This window comes from Pempheris klunzingeri, chromosome 14, assembly GCF_042242105.1.
Source record: "Pempheris klunzingeri isolate RE-2024b chromosome 14, fPemKlu1.hap1, whole genome shotgun sequence".
In the NCBI taxonomy this organism is placed as follows: domain Eukaryota; kingdom Metazoa; phylum Chordata; class Actinopteri; order Acropomatiformes; family Pempheridae; genus Pempheris; species Pempheris klunzingeri.
Genome location: NC_092025.1, coordinates 2,860,340 through 2,880,045, shown reverse-complemented (window position 1 = coordinate 2,880,045; position 19,706 = coordinate 2,860,340). Strand labels below are relative to the sequence as shown.

The 19,706-nt window shown below is 42.7% G+C and overlaps 2 protein-coding genes across 2 annotated transcripts; one reads left to right on the top strand and one right to left on the bottom strand.

Moving 5' to 3' along the window:
- Positions 1-3,513: 3,513 nt before the first annotated feature.
- On the bottom strand, positions 3,514-7,318 carry ckma (creatine kinase, muscle a). Its single transcript, XM_070844273.1, has 8 exons — positions 7,164-7,318; positions 5,700-5,907; positions 5,340-5,494; positions 5,056-5,188; positions 4,658-4,829; positions 4,407-4,530; positions 4,127-4,316; positions 3,514-4,017 (listed from the first exon to the last, which is right to left on the bottom strand). Exons 2-8 carry the CDS (start codon positions 5,890-5,892, stop codon positions 3,839-3,841), a joined length of 1,146 nt encoding a protein of 381 aa, XP_070700374.1. The 5' UTR covers positions 5,893-5,907; positions 7,164-7,318; the 3' UTR covers positions 3,514-3,838.
- An 8,685-nt stretch (positions 7,319-16,003) lies between these two features.
- nccrp1 (P1, F-box associated domain containing) lies at positions 16,004-19,706 on the top strand. Its single transcript, XM_070843570.1, has 6 exons — positions 16,004-16,168; positions 17,356-17,436; positions 17,520-17,616; positions 17,751-17,846; positions 19,095-19,233; positions 19,320-19,706. Exons 1-6 carry the CDS (start codon positions 16,027-16,029, stop codon positions 19,467-19,469), a joined length of 705 nt encoding a protein of 234 aa, XP_070699671.1. The 5' UTR covers positions 16,004-16,026; the 3' UTR covers positions 19,470-19,706.

Genomic DNA, 19,706 nt, shown 5'->3' with positions numbered 1-19,706 from the left:
CACCCCACCCAGCTCAGCCGACTTCTTCTCTGAGCAACTGCACCCACTGGACCTGGATCAGACGGAATCTAGTTGAATATTTTTTATTGCTACTCTAGCCATAATGACTCTTTATTTTGTTATTTATTGCTCTGATCATTGTTTTTACCCACTGTCACTTTCACCACTACAGAAAAACATCATCTCTTGTGTATCAGATGTCATTGACCAGCCAGTCTTTTTTAACAATTGTTCTTTTATATGTCATCTTTACGCACACCCTTCATTTCTTTTCCTCACCAATGACGTGATTATCTGCTGACTTTTTGTCACCTGGGAACAATAACATGCACAAACATGGAGATGGTCCGACTCAGCGATCAGATAAGCAGCCACACAGGGTTGCATTGCTTTGATTGGTGTACATACAGCAGTGACGACTGCACTGGATTAAGGTCAGTGGGAGCAGGGTTGACGGGTCTCTGAAACAGCCAATCAGAGGCTGACCTGGAATCCAAAAAGCCAGTGACATGTTCCGCTTAATGAATGAGTCGAGTTGCCACCTCTCAATCACATTAGTTTCTCTGCATGGGACTAGCAGACATTAAAAATGTAGTTAGTGTTTATTGAGAAACGAGCACCGTGGTTAGCATTTTTGGTACAAGAGGAAGAGAAGCTTTTGGCGCAGTGCAGTCATGCCCCATTTAGAGTCACCAATATCAAAATGAAATCAAGACAGCTGATTTGGTTAAATATGATAAGGTTATGTAACTTTCATACCACTGTAGTCAATACTTTTTCTGTACAGGCTCTCTAAAATAATAAATAGAGAGGCCTGCAAAGATTACATGCTCACATGCTGCTCTCTGGTTGGCTGGATTCTTTGTCTGTCAGCGCTGGTCATTGTCAGCAAAACTTGTTCAAAGCATTTGGATTTTCCAACCTCCCACCCCGTTTCATCCCTTCACCTTTCGTTAGAAGCACTGTACTGAAGACACAACAGCAGAGACACACACTTGAGAACGTATCATTAATTTGAAGCTGTGTGAAAATCTATCCAGGGCATGGAAGCAAGCGTGAGCGACAAACCTGGTTTGTCGCGCAAACCTTGCCTTTGGAATCTGTCAGTTGTCCCACTGAAAAAATAAGAGAGATACTGTAAGTCTGGTCAGTGCAATGCAAATCTTTGGTTCTACTCTGTGCCATGTGATCTCACCTCATCTCAGTATGTTGATGGGAAACACCAAAAGCAGATCAGCCAAGCAGCGCAACCTTTCAGATTACACGCTCACCTTTACACACAGAGAAACATACACTTCCAAATGTCCACCCTCTCCGTTTTGTGGCACAGGCTATAACCTGGTCTGTCCATGATGACTGTGGGCTGTGGGAGTCAGGGGGGAGTGTTCTGAATCCCAAAAGGCACAATGAAGGCAGTGTGCACAGTGTTTTCTTTTTGTTAGTCCAGTTGCCTTTAAAGTGAACAACCCCTAGCGCCTTCATACAGTGCATATTTAATGTAGAAAAAAAGAGAGACAGAAAAAACTGAGAACGCTTTCTATTCTCCCTCCCTGTTTTTAGTGAATAACGTACTGTGATATTTATGTAGGCTACAGAGATCATGTTGTTTGGCTGCTGATTTACTGTTAATACTATCTCAGTTGTGGCTTTGCTCATGGTGACCCAAAACACCTCCCCACCCCACCACCATTTCCTTTCCCACCCATCATGAAATCCCCAACGCCCTACATTTAACAGGGACACCAACCTTAGCTGCCCCCCCACCTTCGTATGTACCACCAACTTTTTTCTATCTTCACAATGAGCGTTTGGCTTTCCTCGGCTCTTCGTTTGAGACCCTGTTTTCTCAGCAGGGAAACACTCAGCCATCATCCACACTGTCACATTGTAGACCCATGTATAACATCTTATCAGTCCTGTTTGGTATTTGCTCTTTCCTGGAGCCCAACAGGGGAGGCCGGTGTTGGCCTGTCCTCCCCCTCAGGGTGAGAAGCAGACACCAATGTGGACACCAGGAGTCTGTCCTTGTCCTCTCCCTGGACGTTTCTCATTGTGGTGTATATTAGCATTAGGTAATATAGACCTCAATGCACTTTGCTTTGACTTGAATCAGCTCCTTCCAGTGTACCTGTATAGGTAATACCCAGAAATAGCCACTGGAGGGCGCCAATGTCTTAAATGTGAAACACTTCAATTTGTGGATATTTGCACAGGTACTTTATTTATTTTTTAGAATAATATCATTTAAAAAAACAGGATTTATATCAGTCAGTTGATGGCTGTATATAAAATATATGAATATAGTATATATCTTAGAGCTCAAGGTTTATTTATAGCTAGAGCAAGGGAAGTAATTCTAGTTTAAAGCAGATTCTGTCAGTGACAATGGGGAACAAAACCAACCTGCAATCCTGCATGACTTCAGAGTTTGGGTTTTAGGGGGAAAAAATGAAACATGCACACCTAGGATTGGAAGCTTTGTGAAACGCAGACGGGATTGTTTTTAGACATGAGTTGATACAAAGAAATGGTGCTAAATGTAGCACCAGGTCCTCCCCCCTTTCACAAAAACAAACAGGAAGGCTTGGGTGAAATACAGTGACTTCACTTCACCTTGTTTGCTGGAGGATGGAGGAGGTTCAATACGCTCAGGAGGGACTCTGAGTTCTTAGAAGTATTTAGATATGAAATGTACCACAGCGTACAGTGTGTAAGAAAATTGTTCAGTTTTAGACTCAGAAAGGACACTTACACTGGGGAAAAAGTGTGCAGTTTGGTTCTATTTCAACTTGAATTTATATCGATCCCAGTAAGTCCCTAACATGTTGAAAGTCCTCGGTTACACTCAAGCCATAGAAACGTTACTTCACTGTCTCCTGATGGTTAACAAGCATCAGGTTGCTTCGAAGCATTTCAGTGGAAATGATTGAAGTGAAACAGGCTAAAAAGCAAATAACTTCATGTAAACCAACTCACTCTTAGTATAAAATGGATGAACATTGTGTTAAGGTGGAATCTACTGTGAAAAATTCTTGAAAAGAGTTTTGTTGACCTGAGTGTTGAGTAAACATGTGAATATCTGCTCAGAAACAGTTTGTCACTGGTCTGGTTTAGCTGGTGGATGGTACAGTATTAGGACCCCAGAGGGCTCAGTATTTAACATGCACTGTCATTTCAAAACTGATTTTGGAAACAGTTGATGTTGTATGCAAGAGACTAAAGAACACACACAGTTTGACCTGTATGGGTAATTTTACACTGATCTACTGTTTAATTCCTCCCCTCAGAAACAAACTGTTAACTGAGATCGAATGGATGTGGTATATAAGGAGAACATGGAGCTGAAGATTAATAAAATTCACTGATGTTGGCATTTTTTCCTTCATTTTGGTGTCTTGTTTTTTTAGTTATGACACACAATCAGAGCATTTGTTAAAGGCTTTAGAGTAAGTATTAATATGTGAAAGTTATACCTGTTAAACTCTCATTCTGCAACATACGAGACACAAATCATTTGTTTAGTTGTTTATGGGGCACTTTTTTATTGAGAAGTGTGAACAGCTTCAATAATCTTTGCTTTTTATAACAAAAAGTCGTTGATGCCACGTCTGCCAGGCGAGCCCAGCTCAGTGGAGGCTGATCCCAGGATGTTACCAACCAACACCGGAGAACTTTGAAAAAAGGTCTTAGGACAGAGAAAAGGAAGGAAAAACTGGAAGGAAGAAGAGAGTTGGGCAGAGTCAAGAGTCTCTTGGTGAGCGGCTGTTTCCTCTGCACGCCCGTCAGCTGGCTCGATTACACATGAATGGTCACGAGAAAAAAATAAGATTGTCCCTCTTTACTTCTGGGCGGGGATCATGCTGTCGATGGCCTCTCCCTTCTCCAGCTTCTTCTCCATCTCCACCATCAGCTTGACGCCATCAACCACCAGCTGGACCTGGTCCACCTCGGAGGAGCCCAGACGGTCAGCGTTGGAGATGTCGAACACACCACCCACAGAGGCAGTGTCCACACCACCTGAAGAGGGCAAAACACAAAGTACAGATCACACATCACAGCTCTGCAGAGATCTTAATGGAGGGGCCAAGCTGATGGTGTGCACACTGAAGAGTGGATTTGTTTGTACCTGTGCCACGCTTCTGCAGACGCAGCCTGGTGAGGATCTCCTCGAACTTGGCGTGTGTGCTGAGCTTGGGCAGCTTGACGTGGACACCACCACGCAGGCCGGTGCCCAGGTTGGAGGGGCAGGTCAGGATGTAGCCGAGATGCTCGTTCCACATGAAGCCGTGGTTGTGCTTCTTGAAGATCTCCTCAATCTGGCAGATACGAGAGAGTTAGTGGAACAGTCAGCAGTGGCCCACACTGCTCTCACTCAGTCAAATCATCGATCTTTTATGAACACGTACCTTCTGCAGGCCAACGCAGAAACGCCTGAAGACCTCCCTCATGTTGCCGCCCTGCTGCATGGAGATGACACGCAGGTGATCTTCCTCGTTCACCCAGACCAGGAAGGTCTTGTTGTCGTTGTGCCTGGATGCAGATGGATGCAGAGGATCAACATACAGTAAAACGCACAGGTGATGCTGACACATGATGAAAGTACTGAGAATTTTGTGTTTTCACAGTTTGAATGCTGACGGGTATTGGTCATACTCACCAGATGCCCCTGGCGTCGGGCCAGTCACGGGCCATTCCGGCGCAGGTCAGCAGGGGAGAGACGGGCTTGTCAAACAGGAAGTGATCGGTAATCAGCTGCTCCTGCTCGGCATCAGTCATGGACTTCAGGGGGTAGTACTTTCCCTTGAACTCACCATCCAAGCTAGTCAGAGCTGGAGAGGCAAATATATAGTTGGTAGCCTGAACATTCTCCTGTGATAGTGTAGATCAAGAAATACTAAGCAGTGGGAGCCTTTGTTGTGTGTTCTCTGTCACTTGACATGATCATTTACACTCATTTGAACAATGAGCAGCATGTGTGAACAGCCTACTGTTTGGGAGACTAGCTTACTGCCCAACCCTCTGAATACTTATGCACACAAACTATTAATAGCTTACCCTCAACGGACAGCTTCTCGATAAGTCTGCGCTCGCCACGGCTGTTGTGGGGGGGCAGGGTGAATCCCTTGATGCTGCGGCCAGTACGGACACGGCTGGACAGAACATAGTTGGGGTCCAGGTCGTCACCACCCTAGTGACAGAAGTTCGATTACAAAGTGAGACCTAGGCCACAAATATAGTGTGTCGAGCATCATCATGTGATTCCTTTTTGCCCAGTTGGAGGTGTACAAATCAATGAAATGAGAGCTCTCTGCCCTTTGTTTAAAGCTTGGGTACTGCACCTTCAGGTTCTCGAAGTTCAGGTCGGTCTTGTGCTTGTCAGTGGGCTTGTATCCACCATGACGGTCGGAGATGACGGGGTCGAGCAGCTCCTTGAAGACCTCATAGGACTCCTCATCGCCAGCGACACAGCCAACAGTCATGATGAAGGGGTGACCTGAAGGCAGGGAGTGAATAGGAAAGCAGGATGAGAGGGAGGATGATAGCTGTTGTACAGTGTGAGCCAAGCTTATGTGTATTTAATGACATCATTTCATCTACACATAAAACTAAGACATGCTCACTGCAAGCACAGTTTTGTTTCTTTAAGTAGATTCCATGATCCATAAAAAGATTTATTTGTCTAAATTCAGTTATCTCACCGGGATTGTCAACACCAGTCTGGATGACATCATCCACGGTGTAGCCACTGGGTGTCTGCCTGTCCCTCAGCTTGCCATAGATATCCTTGGTCAGGATCTTGGCCATATGGTTGTTGTGCTTGGACAGGTCGGGGAACTCCTCCTCAACTTTGTAGTTGAGCTTGAAGTTGTTGTGGGTGTTTCCGAAAGGCATGATTGCTTTCTAACACTGCAAAGAGAGGGAAAAACACTGGATGAGAAAACTTAAACATTATCAGCATGATCAAAAAAAACAGTTCATCCAAATCTGACTCTGTAGGTCTGTGACAGTGAGCTGACTGTCCACAAAACATTTTCAGCACTTGGAGATGGGATATTCTGCAGGCAGATACAGAGTTGAAGTGGTGGCGTTACCAGAGGAATCCTGGTAACAAGTGTCAGTCAATTCTCGACAGCTCAAGTTTCCAGTTGAAATGGAGCAGGGGGAGGAGCATGAGTTTGCTGGGTATTTTTAGCATCAGCGCATCTGGCAGCATACCCTCTCTTTAAAATGTCCTCTGCATATGCATGTAGCATGTTGAGTCTCTTGCCACACGCATCACTCCAGTTCTCTAATTAACAAGTTGACACAAATATATATGAAGTCTTTGGTGGTGATGTTTTACATATGTACTCCCTTTGAAAACACTCTGCACCTTCTTTGTATCACACCACTCAGCCTATAGGCTCAAACACTTAGTGCATCACCTAAAGCGGTCACCATGCTGGACTCCTGACTGAAGTCTGACAGGCAGCAAATACTTCCCTTCACCCCACTGCAACATGCTCCAACAAGCTATTCACCTCTAATTATCTGTAGGCGTATACATGTTACTTTTTAGTGCTTTATTACATCTTGGTAATGCCTGACACATGCAATGATGCACTTGTGAAATCACATGAAATGGAATCTGCAGTGAACTGCAGTGTAGAATTTATTTTTCCAATGAGCCATATTGGTTTTAAGTTGCAATCACGACTTTGCTGAGAACAATTGTCTTGTTAGCTTAAAGCCTCAAAAGCCATTTTAAAGGAGTGACTTAAATGTCTAAATCAGTGATGGCACACGCAGGGCCTTCGGTCTCTTACATATCTCAAACTGTAAAGCACCTGTCTCCATAAATCACCGTCCAAACATCAGAACCATTTGGAATCAGCATGAATATGTGCAGTGACACAAGTTAACAATGAAACAGTGCTGCAGCTACTGCTATGCTGCATCATTGTCCATGCATTTTTCCATTTAATTACATCAGTCAGAATAATCTGACAAAATTCAATGACCTCTGACACCCAATAGGTCTCTTTCTTCCCCAGAATGCATCTTATGGATTCAAACATCCCAGAATTGTTGTGCATTTTTTCTTTGATCTCCACACGTCTCCAAACATTTGCTCCTCATTCTTTAACTCCACAAAACTAATGATCTCTGCGATATTTCTTTACCTGCACACCAGACAAGAACAGAGGTAACAGTCCTGGGGATCAAATCCTGTTCACCACGGCCAAAATAGGGGTCACCCAACTCTGGAGGTCTTTTCTCCCCGTTTATATACCAGGCACGCACTCAGCCATTGGCTTGGCCATTTTAGTGCTTGCTGTGCCCTCATTGGCCAGATCCTCTGTACTGATACTCTAACAGTTTATGAAAGGGACGCATTTACATCTCAGTCATCCAAGACGGGCACTGCAGCTGTACCCACACCCTCCTCACCACCCCTCACCCACCCTTGGCCCATACATAGCACCAGTTGGACTGTGGGAGTATCTGAACGGGGAGGGGGGTCACAAGGGCAAGAGGGGTGGTGCTGGGAGGAGTGGGAGCAGCAGAAAAAAGCTGAGCCTCATTTCTGCCAAGCATGCAGTGGAGATCAGGGGTGGCCATGTAGAAATGCTTTCAATAGAAGCATTTTATCCCTCAGATTTGACGTCTGATCAGATCAGATATCTGCTTAGGAAGAACACTGATTACTAATGGCAATCCATAAAATACTATAGAGATGGATCCACACTTCTCTGACACAGACTGACAGAGACACAAATCCAAAATGTCCCTTTAACAGGGCTGTTGTCCTGGACTGTGTTAGATATTGTTGCTGTGTTCCCACCCTCTATGTTGACCCCCACTCAGTCCAGCTCTAATTGATATGCCAATTATCAGACATCAAATCTTCGATGGGAATACTGGCTGTCAAAAGGAATGTTGAGGATGAAAGATGATGCCACCTTTGACATTAGCTTCATTAGTTCCCTTCTTTCATTCTGTATTCTCTCAAATGTCTCACACTATTTTGCCAACACATGCTGCACAGCTGCTCCATACATCGCTTCAGTTACAGCAGTTTTACTCCATGCAACTTGCAGTATTGTCAGGGCTTGTGGTTCTGCCTCGGTGGCTTCCAGCCAAGCTGAACCTTCTATTTTGAGGCTGCAATCTGTGATCCAAATGTAAACAAAAGCAGCCCCCCACAATTAAAAAGTTTTTTTACAGAGACACTAGACAATAACTAAATCTGTGCTATTGATGTTTTCAAAGTAAAAGTTAAATACAATAAATAGACCCATCGAGTGCAAATCTATATGAGATCTATATGTGTGTTATCACAGGCAGTATGAGTTCCAAGAGGGGGGCATCCTAACAAGCTGCAGGGTCTGTGGGATGTCCCAACTGTCTCTGACTGGCAGCTGACTAGCTCACACCTGCTTCTTCTAGTCCCCCTCCCCTCCCACACCTCCACCCCCCCCATCTGTACAACCAGCAGGGAGAACACTCCCTCCCTCTCCCTCCCAAATATCCAGCCCAACCCTGCCACACACTCTGAGCCAACACTTTAGACCTTCTGCTTTCTACACGTACACGTTCTCTAATACTGCTCCTGTCGTATTTTGCCAATGTCTCTCTTCTTGCGGTTCTGGTGCTGCTGGTGTCTGGAGGTTGAGGCGAGTGGAGTGTCACGGTGTCACAGTGCCCTTGCCCTGAGATGAAGCTCCGTGTCCTGTTACACAGCTGTCTGCTGCCTGTCCTCCTTCGAGTCTGAGGACACCAAATTAGTCTCTGTGCAGGTTGCTACTACCACTCCATGTAACAACGTGACCCCTTTCCCTCATGCAGCATACATTTAGTCTCATTTGTATATTATTGAAGCATACTTGGAAGAGACTCATTTATTTTAGTTACATTTCTGGTATAAATGTATGTAAGACTCACGATAGGTTTGGCTAACTTTAAATCTTCAGAGGGAAGTAGCATGGCCTGTAAGGAATACTCCGGATAGAGTGGCTAGCTGCTGACATTTTACCCAGAGCAAATGAATAATGCCTGTCTAGAACAGTTATGCAACAGGGCAGTGATATGATCATATGCCTTCTGCTCATGTCGGCCACTAAGTTCCTCAACCTTCACAAGATGCTGAAACTCCCATCGGGCCACTGAAATATACACTCATTACAGCGTGGAATTTTTCTAACTGCGGGCAGATACATTGTGCTTTCCTGATGAAATACTGAGTGGTTGAGTATTTAAAAAGTAGTAATTTGGTTTGGGGATTTATTTACTTACACTGTACACAGTTTCATTACACAAACCAGATTTTTTGAAACCTTAGAGTGTTGAAGAATATCTGTCTTCTCATCCCACAGAATGTGTCAGAGGAAGTGAGCATTAGTTTGTAGCCTTGCAGGACACCTTGGTGAAATGGATACAGTTTGACCCTTGGAAAAGAATCCATGCCAACTGCACGGACCTGTGTCAGAACAGCACAGTGACAGGCTGCACAGTGTGTCACACTGGTCAGGAATTGGGAAAATGTATCATTTTAGTATCTCTGCCACAATAAGTGAGACTTGGCAGCAATTCCTTCATTATGAAACCATTTTAATGAAACACGATTGGAAAAGTAACACTAAGAGGTTTGCATCCAGATACAATGACATAGCAAGGTTCTATAAATAACACCTTTATGGCAGACTATTTTTAAAGCTTCTCTCACACATTAAATTCAACACCTGTCAGTAGAGAGCGAGCCGGGAGATGCAGATTACGCGCAGAAGGATCTGAGGGAAAGCGTTGTTCTAAAAGATTCATTTTCAGGCTATCTGTGTGTTTGAGAACAAATAAAAGAATAGCTACTGACTGCCTAAAGCCTAAAACACTCGACACACACCGAAAACAAACTTCGTCATAATAGTTTTGAATTAGTATATAGATATCATCCACGCTGAAGTTTCTTTTGCAGGCCTGTGGTGGTTTATTCGTTGCAGTGCCTGTTGGAATATAGGTGGTTGGTCTTGCTCCATTGAAACTAAAGCCACCAGGGTCATGTGTAAATAGTGTGGTCTGGAGGAGTCTATAATTATACCAGGCTTGCCAGTCCATCTGCACCCTGTCAAGCAGGAGCCCCCGCCCATCCAGGACTCAGATTCAATTTCATCGAGTCAGTTCTCTGTCCATCTCAGGCTTGACCAGACATCTCCTAGCTTTGGCTAAACCCTCTGCAAAAGGAGAACCGATCCAAACCTTTCAAAAACTGTTATGAAATGAGGCTGCATGTGGAACCAGTGCAGTGCTGTTGTGCTGCTAGAGAAGCCGGACAAAGTTTTATTTCTTTCAATCAACTTCAAATTTTATCAGTCAGTGGTCAAATGGGATTAGATTCTAAACTGTACTTGTTTTCTGTATCTTCTTATAAACATTTACATATTGAACAGGTATGGGCGCCAGACCTCCAACGCCTGATGGAGAATGAGCCCCTGGACTGGGATAACATTTGGAAATGTTTAGGTGATATCTCTAAAAAATCCCAGCCATCAGCAGATCCACCTCTTCTGACATCAAACATGTCTTACTCCCAGGAAAAGCTTCTTAATGAAACTTACTCTGTTTTGTTTTGTTGGATAAATGTATTTTTTTGTAATTAGTTATCAATACATATCTTTAACTTCCATAAAAAATGTTAGCACCAAAATGGTCAAATGAGCTTGAATATCATTGATATTTGAAAAAAGCATCACTATTTATTATTTTAATACTATTTAGCATGTGTTCTATGAATCTACAGAACATTTTAAAGCTAATCGCCTGACTAAAGATTCTGTTAAACTCTTCTCTATAAAGGAAACAGCGGAGAAGGTGAGACTAGAAAATGTGGCTTTTATCGTCCACCTCACCGCTTTACCATAGTATTAACAAGTGAGTCATGCAGGTAATGTTGCTCAGTAAATAGGTATGGCGCTCTCAGAGGGATTAACTGGACGGAAACACGTGAACATTATGTGCTCCAGTTGAAGAATGTTTACTTAAGCATGCCAAATATGTATCAGTGCATCTGAATGAAAAAAGGGCTGGCGTTCCAGAGGCTTGGAGTACAGTATGTGACCACGGATCACTGCTCATGTGGTGTGACAGCAGCTGACGCACTGTACTGTGCAGTGTAACATGCATGTACACCTGGTCCAGTGCCGTAACCCTGGGGACGATATATATATATATATATATATATAGTGTGTGTAAGTTATACCTTTACACCTTTGTCATCAGTTTACGTTACACACACAATACTAGTGATTCTGCATTGAATAGATGGGTTGGCTTAAAGTGATAATCAAATTGTCTCCTGGCATTTTTTGTCCAAACACTGAAAGGGCTTTTTCAGCCATTTACTTTTGCACTTCCATAAAGTTTGAGGCCTTGCAAGAGACATATTTAGAAAAGAATGATCAAAATCAAAGAGGCAGAAGCAGATACATCTAACATCAGAACTTGTTATTCCCTGGTGTTTCACACTCACAGATTTATAATGCCTCTAAAGTTTAATCTGGAGGTTGGTCACTTAGATTTAACAGGTCAAAAGTTTGAGGCACTATCAATTAATTCCGATGGAATCGTCTGAATTATTCATTTCTTTATGTACAAAAGTTTTACATATTGTTCACATCAACATCGATTTTGCTGAGCACTGACCTGTGAATTTGTGCTATTGACCAATAACAAGCTGTCTTGGCAGTGCTGACCTTTGAGGGGACAGAGAGCCACAGACTCCATAATGGGGGAAGCTACTGTAACATTAGCCTATTAGCAGTTTTGGACCTGGCACCTGGAGCACTGGTTTACACTGAGTTATAAGACAGGAGCCAATTGAACAAAAATGTCTGAATAAAGTGTGTAAACCTGCTGCTGTTAGAAACCACATTAAGCTAAGTTTGCTTACTGATGTTTAGCGAGCTTCATTTTCACTCTCCATTAACTTTTTAATTGAATGACATTGTGTATAATGGTGTGAGCACTACTAAAGCTGGAGAGTCACACAGATTCATTTCAACATCAACTTTCTGATATGACCTGGCTTCAAAAACACAACTCAAGATGACACTTGAGCCATAATCTAAGCTTTTGAGCCAATGAAGGACATATCATAATCCTCATAATGAGTAAACTGATATTTATGTGTAAAATTGGTGGCTTGCTCCTTTAACTGGGGTTAAAGCAGGAATATTATCGGAGGGGATTCTTCTTCATCCACCAAATGCAGAGCTAATATTTATTTCATCCCTCTGTTTGTCCAACTGCTTCACTACTTGATTCAATTAACTAATGGATTATCAGGCAGCCAGAGTTCACCCACAATGCACAGGGGCACAAGGGTAGACAGCTAGTGGGGAAGTTATCACCATCTATATGTCTCTGTGCCTGTACTGTCCAGTTCTGACAGTTCATTCTGATAAATAATGTAATTCAGCTAAAATATCATTTTCAAAAACAAATTATAATCCATTTCCATCAGTAGTTCCATCCATCTATTGTCTACACTGCTTACTCTTCAGGGTCGCGGGGAGGGGGTGCGGGGCGGCTGGAGCAAATCCCAGCTGACATTGGGAAAGAGGCGGAGTACACTCTGGATCTACACTTATTATCTCTAAATTGTATTCTAATCAGCTTGAGTTGTAAAGAAATGTTCTTTGCGAATGTTTCCATCACTGAGCCTGAGTCAGACTCCAGAGGGTGGAAGAAGTCAGCGCCTTATGTTTTAAACACTTGTCCATACAGTAACACATGTCTAACAATTGGCCACAGGGATCATATTACTGGATGCCTGTTACATAATCTTATAGTATGCTCTTCTACTTTTCCAGCACAAGAACAAACACTTTAACTACAAGGCAAGGCAAATGTATTCATATAGCACCATTCAGACACAAGGCAAAGTGCTTTACAGGGACATGAAACACAATAAATTAAAGACACAGAAACATTAAAACTGCATGTAAAAGATAATAAAAGTACAAGAAAATAAATAGTTAAAGCATAAGAGAAGCTTAATAAAAAAATAAAAATAAAAGCATGTGGATAGATAGTCACAAATTAAAAGCTCCATTATTGGAAAGCCACAGTAAACAGTGATGTTTTAAGGCCTGATTTAAATGCGCTGACAGTTTCAGCAGACCTTAGGTGTTCAGCAAGCTTGCTCCATAGGTGGGGAGCATAGAAACTAAAAGCTGCTTCACCTTGCTTCATTCTGATGCACCTATGTATCCACTCTGTTGTCCATGACCACTTCAGTACAGTGTGTAACCCTGCAGCTGCTCACTGGTCAGACACAGCGTCTGCTGCCCCCTGTTGCTTCTCTGGCTCTCTGCCATCTATAAACCCCTCTGGCTCGGGGTCCCTCTTATGTCATTGGCAGCTGAACTATAAATTAACCTCAATGACATAAGAAGACACAAGTTCAAGCTATATCAGGTATTTTCCAAACGATATACATCATCTATCTGCCTTCCTAGTATTTAAAGCATAAACAGCACCCAAGAACACGGACAAGCCGCCACACTTACACTCTTTAAATGTGCTCATGGTGATGATATAAAATATTTGATCATATTCTTAAAACAATCTAACAAAGTAAACTGTTTGTGTAGTTTGAGTGGGTTAAATGTTAAATGTTGTGTGTGCATACAGGAGGCCAAAAATAGACAGGCCACAGTAACACAAAACACACACTGACAGCAGGTGTCATCACTTTCTGCTTAGGTGAACTGTGTGTGCAAATGTTTCTTTCTCAACAAAAAACTTCATTCAATGGAAAATGACACAAGCTTAAAATGCTGGTTAATAAAACACATTCAACAATGTAAAGAATCATCTAAAGGTCAAAGGTCAGCTCAGGTGTGTTTCAGTGTGATGTTTACCCACCAGTGACTGTGACAGATACATTTCTATGTACAGAAATGTCTTTTGTATTGGCAGATGTTAAATTCTTTAGTTTGGTAATGTTTGGAAAGCATAAGTAACATCTTTCTTTAACAGGTGGTAGTTGACATTTTTCAATGCAGTGTTGAAACACCAGCGTTTAAATGATAATTATAAGACAACTTTTAAACACACTTTAGCATTTATAAGCAGTATATACACATTTCTATAATAACACACACTACTGTAAGTAGATATAACTGTTTATTTTATGTATTTGCTAGCAATTTTGTTTAGTCCTCCTGTGGGCATTCATAAGTGGAGGCTACTGTGTAAACAGATAATGAATGATAGTAACATCAAATATTTCCTCATAAAAGAAGTTGCTGTCCGTTACTGAATCATAAATACTAAGTATTGGCACTTAAAGTTAAGTGTTAACCTAAGGGGTCCTCTAAGGTTTTATTGGTAAGTGGCCATGCTGCAGTATTTTAAAGGGGCACTCCACCGGTTTTACACATGAAGTTCAATCCTCATAGAGAGTACTACTCAGCCTGTGAACACAGTTGTATAATATCTTCTGAAGATCTGAAGGAGGTTTGTAGAAAATTCAACCCATCTGTTGTGTCCTTCAAATCCTCGGGCATTACATTAGTCTCTGTTCTGTTTATGTGCAGTTAAAGTTGATTTTATGGTTGACTGCACTGTCAAACATGCTGAAAGGAATCCACAAGGTGGAGACATTGTCAAAGTATTTGCTGCGTACGTTGACCCTGCCCTTCTCTGTCGGCTTTGCAGCACTGAAAGGTTATTTTACATGTGGTTAATTAAAGGACTTCCCATATCCAACTCAACAGCCAAACCAGTGCAGACCACAAACATTGCTGACAAGATCCATTATCCATTATTACTGTATACTGGAAAGCTCTGGATAACAATGAGTAAGTCAAGGGCTCCTCACAGTCAGTCAGGCTGGTTAGGAGCAGCAGCAGGCAGGTAACGATACAGCTGATGGAGGCTGTCCATCATCTCTCCAATTCTGCTTCTGAATTCTGAAGGCCAGGATTTCCAGCAGCTGCAGCACATAGGAACCAGACACACAGGTGGATTTAACAAAAGGATGCAGTGAACAAAGCATTTGTCATGAGTCCTTCCTGTGTTTAAGAAAACCAACACCATTGCTCAAATCCTGTTGTATTAACTTTAGCTAATTTTTTTTTATCATGAAAATACCCTGCTGAACCCATGTCATTATGAACACCCTGCAATGTACCACACCCTGTTCAGGTCTGTATGTTCACGGGTAACCTGCTGAAGAAAAACATGCAGCACTAAATATACACAGTATGAAGCAGAGCAGGTAGTGTTAAATGATATAGGGCAACTGGTATTTTACATTTGAATGTGTAAAGGCTGAGTTTTGATCCTTATCAGTGCACCACAAACATGAATTCAGTACATGTACAGTATATCAATGCAAGCAGAGCAAAGGTCAGGGCAGCCGTGTCTCTACAACAGTCCTGTAACCTGAGTGATCTTGAAGGGGCAAAGTGCTGGAAAAAACCAATGGGAGCAAAGAGACGGGCCGCCACACTGACACACCTGGAGGATAGGAGTGATTCATTAAAGGTGTGTCCGTGCACTCTGCAGATGGAATACCTCTAAACCATAAACGTGTACTTTTATTGAGAATAAAGTCAATTATGTGATTAAAAAGAGTTTTCACGGTGATTAGTGACACTTGAATTGGATCGATACTGTTGAAAAATAGAACCCACAATGTTCTAATCTAAGTCTAACCCAGAGGAAACAGAGTTTGTGACTTTTAAAGTTTAAATGTATGGTAGCAAATGGTTGGTGGTGCAGAAAACCCTCTTCACTTTAAATGACTTTACTAACGTTATTATTTATTCATGTATTCATATTCTGTTTATTATATAGTATGAACACACACTAGTGCTATTAAGCTCTGGTTTGATTTATTTTTCTGTATGTTTGACCACTGTGGCTTTAAGCTGCCCGGCAGGCGCGTGCACTGCCTGGGCGTGGCATTCACTGCGCCGTGGTAGAAATCCTCCCACACTTCCTGTATGGACCAGTGACAGGTCCGCAGTGTTTGGCCGCACCATGTCTGCCGCCGAATGGAAGAGGAGGTGTGAGGAGCAGTGGAGCCTGCAGGGCGCACCGATGCCCGACAGCCTGGACTGGAAGTCCGTGTATGAAGCCAAGCCGCTGGGGAGGAACCTGCTGAGGAACCCTGCGCCCCACGGTACCGCAGCACCGCCACAACTGTGACTCCTGTTTCCCGGGATCACTGATGTTCACGTGGTTTGGAGTTAGATGCTTCTGCAGAGGGAAGAGTACAGACAGTCTAATTATTAGAGGAACTTTCAACTTTGTTTTCTTAAAGTTACATTGAGATTTACCAGAAGTTACAAAGTAGTTTACTCTCAGTCTGACCCTGGACCTTTCATCATTGAGAGACTCTGTGCAATCTGACTAATGGTTTAGGGAAGTGTGATGAAGACTAGCCTCACTAACGGTCTAAATGATTCAGTTTGGATGTCAGTATTTATTCTGTGGGCTCTGCAGTGGTCATTGTAGCCTCTATACTCAAATGATTTCTTTAATACAGACAATACACTGCTTAAACAGACCCCCCCACACCGAAAAGGAACAGCAGCTAAGAGTCTGTCTGATATTTAAGTGGAGTCCATCCATCAACACAGGGATGGGTGACAACCATAGAAGCATATCATGCCAGTTCATTTTGTTTTTCCAGTGAGACCTCTGTAGAAAATGCATTCCAGTGGAGGCAAATGGTTGTGGTGGCAGCAGTGCAGAACAGAGATGTGGTTTTTATGCTCTGTGGAAAATAATTGCGAGATATCAAAATTTCTTCATGAGACATGTGTCAAGAGGACAAAGTCATCCAGGATGTGGTGACATAAGGCTTTTAGAGGCATGTGTACCAATTATAGAACCTCATGTGATTGTTAAAGCTTCATTTAGGTGTTTACTAAACCTATAATCTATAGATGTATGTAGTGTTATACAAGATATTGGTCCAGTCCAATTTGTGTGAAAAGCAGTAAACAGAGTTTAACAAAGGTGAGAACAGAGCTTTCTCTGTTCCTGCCTGGAAGCAATTTATGGCCCGAATAAAGGACAATATAGAGGAATAAGTGAAACTAAGTAATTTGATTTCACACTATGATTTTTGATATGATTAGATTTTCGCTTTGGTTTAAACCCTACACCTACACTGGATGTTTATGTGTGAGCTTTATGAGCTGCTGAATAATACTGACCGTGTGTGTTTTTCACACAGACACACACCCAGCGACCCTGTCAGAAAGATCTATTCTCTGGCTTTGTGATATTTGCAGTGGGATTACATTGGCTTCAGCTGGTGTGGTACCACTCACAGTAGTCCCTTTGTCACATTTCTCTCAGGTTTGAGTAAGGACACTCCTCCACCCGAACCTGAGCTGCCTGAGGAGCCAACACGTGGACCTCCACAGTTTCAACCTGATGGTGAGAGACAGGAGGGGTCAGCCAATGAAAGCAAAGGAAATGAAGTTTAGTAAAGTCAGGTGAACGTTTCTCTTAATTCCCAGGTGACTTCAGCGGCTGGACCACAAGCACAGAAGTGCTCCCCTATGATACCAGTGGCATTCCAGAAGGTGCTGTGATCTGTGAATTGCCTCAGCACAGGTGGGTGTTAGTGGGATTACCAGTGAGCATATACTTCTGCTTACAGCGGGTCAGGTAGAAAATGACACATACAGTATAAGATCCCAAATAATAAGCACGTGTTGAATTTGACTGGTCTCCTCTCTTGTTCCCAGCTGGTTCACCATGGAGCAGGTTGTGGACCTTAAGGCTGAGGGACTGTGGGAAGAGCTGCTGGATGATTTTCAGCCTGAAATCGTCATCCAAGACTGGTGGGTTAATGAGCACCCCCACCCACCTCCCTCCTCCAGCCCTTTTAACAGACTGTGTGTGATTACTTATCACTGTTGCCTTATCAGCAAGTAGATGACCCCATGGGCAGTCCATGTTTCACAGTCTGTGCATTTGTATGTGTGTGTTGTAGGCTTGCCTCACAAAATGTTGGAATAGTTTGGGTATGGAGAAGTGTCAGCTTGTGTGTTTGTGCAATGATAATATAAATAATATAAAATAAATAGTCATGTTTTGGAGCTACTTGTCAAAAACTGAGCTGCCTTGACTTAAACTAATTTATTTATTTTACCTTAGCATCAAATTGCAAATCCCACCTGACAGTACATTAAATCAAATGTCTGATATTTCACCGTTGTACGAAGTTACAAAAAACAAAAACAAACTAGAAAGTGCCATTTCTGAGGAAATTGCAGTGTGAATGCTGCCTGCCCATGCCGCGCTGCACTGCTGCCTTTTGCAACTCTAATGCACGGTTTAAATTTCCATGATTTCAGTACTGGGATTTCCTACTGCCATTGAACGCATCACGAGCGAAAATTAAATATTGAACATTATGGAAACTATGAATGTTATGAATGAGAAAAGTCATTCCCGATTGAGCTGCACATTTTGCAATTTGAATGACGTTCATACGTTGAACGGTGAGGAGAAGCGTGCCAAAAAAGGCTGTAGAAGAACGTATAGTGTGAATTCACACCAAAAAAGGAGGTTGGTTAATGTTTCTCCCAAAATGTCTGACTTCTTTCCTAGGAAGTGACCTAGAGAGATCTTTATAATTTGTTACAAAATATGAGGAAAATATGAATTTCCTTTGGGGAAAAGCTCCGAGGGTTAGCTCCTGGGCACGTCAGCAGTGCCCAGGAGGTGGCACCTCTCCACCTACCAGTCCAAACGCCGTACTGTGGTCCATGCTGGACTTGAGCCATCCTCCTTCTGGCTCCCAGGCCAAGTCCCTACGGACTGAGCACATACTTATGTATTAATTTATCAGTAACTTGGAACTTTGGAAACTTAATTCTTGTGCTTGTACAGTTCTGCATGTCCAGCTGATCTGCTGTGCTCTGTCTTAAACAGTCTCCAGGTTACACTAATAATACATTGGTATTAATCAGTTGATGTACTAATAAGTGATACTCTATTTTCTATAAAACAGTGCTACTGATTAATACTACATTTTAATCATGAGGTCCTGCTCCATAAACATTTCATGGTCTGTCTTTTGTCAGGTATGAGGAGAGTCAGCTGCATAAGTCCATCTACCAGCTGCATGTCAAGTTACTGGGTGCGGACAAAAGCACCGTGATCTCAGAGCACACGGTCAGCCCCACCGAGGACCTCAGCACCTATTCACACACGTGGAAGGAGGTGAGTTCCTCAGTCTGACAGGTGCGGTGATCTGGCTGCCGAAGGGCCCGGATTGTTTCATTGCATGTCTCTGTGTTGGCCTGCAGGTGTCGCACGTGTTCTCTGGCTATGGACCCGGGGTGAGATATGTCCACTTCCTGCATCGGCTGAAGAACCAATTCATGATGCAGTTCTTCTCCACGGTGTTCACTGACAGCTCAGTGATCGTCAGACCAACCAAAACCAGCAGCTCCTAGGCTGAATCCTGCTGAGAGAAGCCAGGCAGCACGCTCAACCCAATCAACATGATCAACACTTCTTTGCTTTCAGACTAGTTATTATACAGTAGATTTGACTTGAATGATCTTAGATCTTTTTCTTCACTTTTTTATGCTGACTGATTTTAAATTGTTTAATTTTGCTTTTGCTTTGAAGTTATTTTTTTAAAATAACTGTAAATGATTTGGCACTAATAAAAGGCTATTTTCATGGTT

Coding starts and splice junctions, on each gene's coding strand:
- ckma (XM_070844273.1), bottom strand. CDS start 5,892: ATGCCTTTCGGAAACACCCACAACAACTTCAAGCTCAACTACAAAGTT. Junction 5,189..5,339: donor TGAACTTCGAGAACCTGAAG/GTGCAGTACCCA, acceptor TTCTGTCACTAG/GGTGGTGACGACCTGGACCC. Junction 4,531..4,657: donor CCCGACGCCAGGGGCATCTG/GTGAGTATGACC, acceptor ATCTGCATCCAG/GCACAACGACAACAAGACCT.
- nccrp1 (XM_070843570.1), top strand. CDS start 16,027: ATGTCTGCCGCCGAATGGAAGAGGAGGTGTGAGGAGCAGTGGAGCCTG. Junction 17,847..19,094: donor GAAATCGTCATCCAAGACTG/GTGGGTTAATGA, acceptor GTCTTTTGTCAG/GTATGAGGAGAGTCAGCTGC. Junction 19,234..19,319: donor ATTCACACACGTGGAAGGAG/GTGAGTTCCTCA, acceptor GTTGGCCTGCAG/GTGTCGCACGTGTTCTCTGG.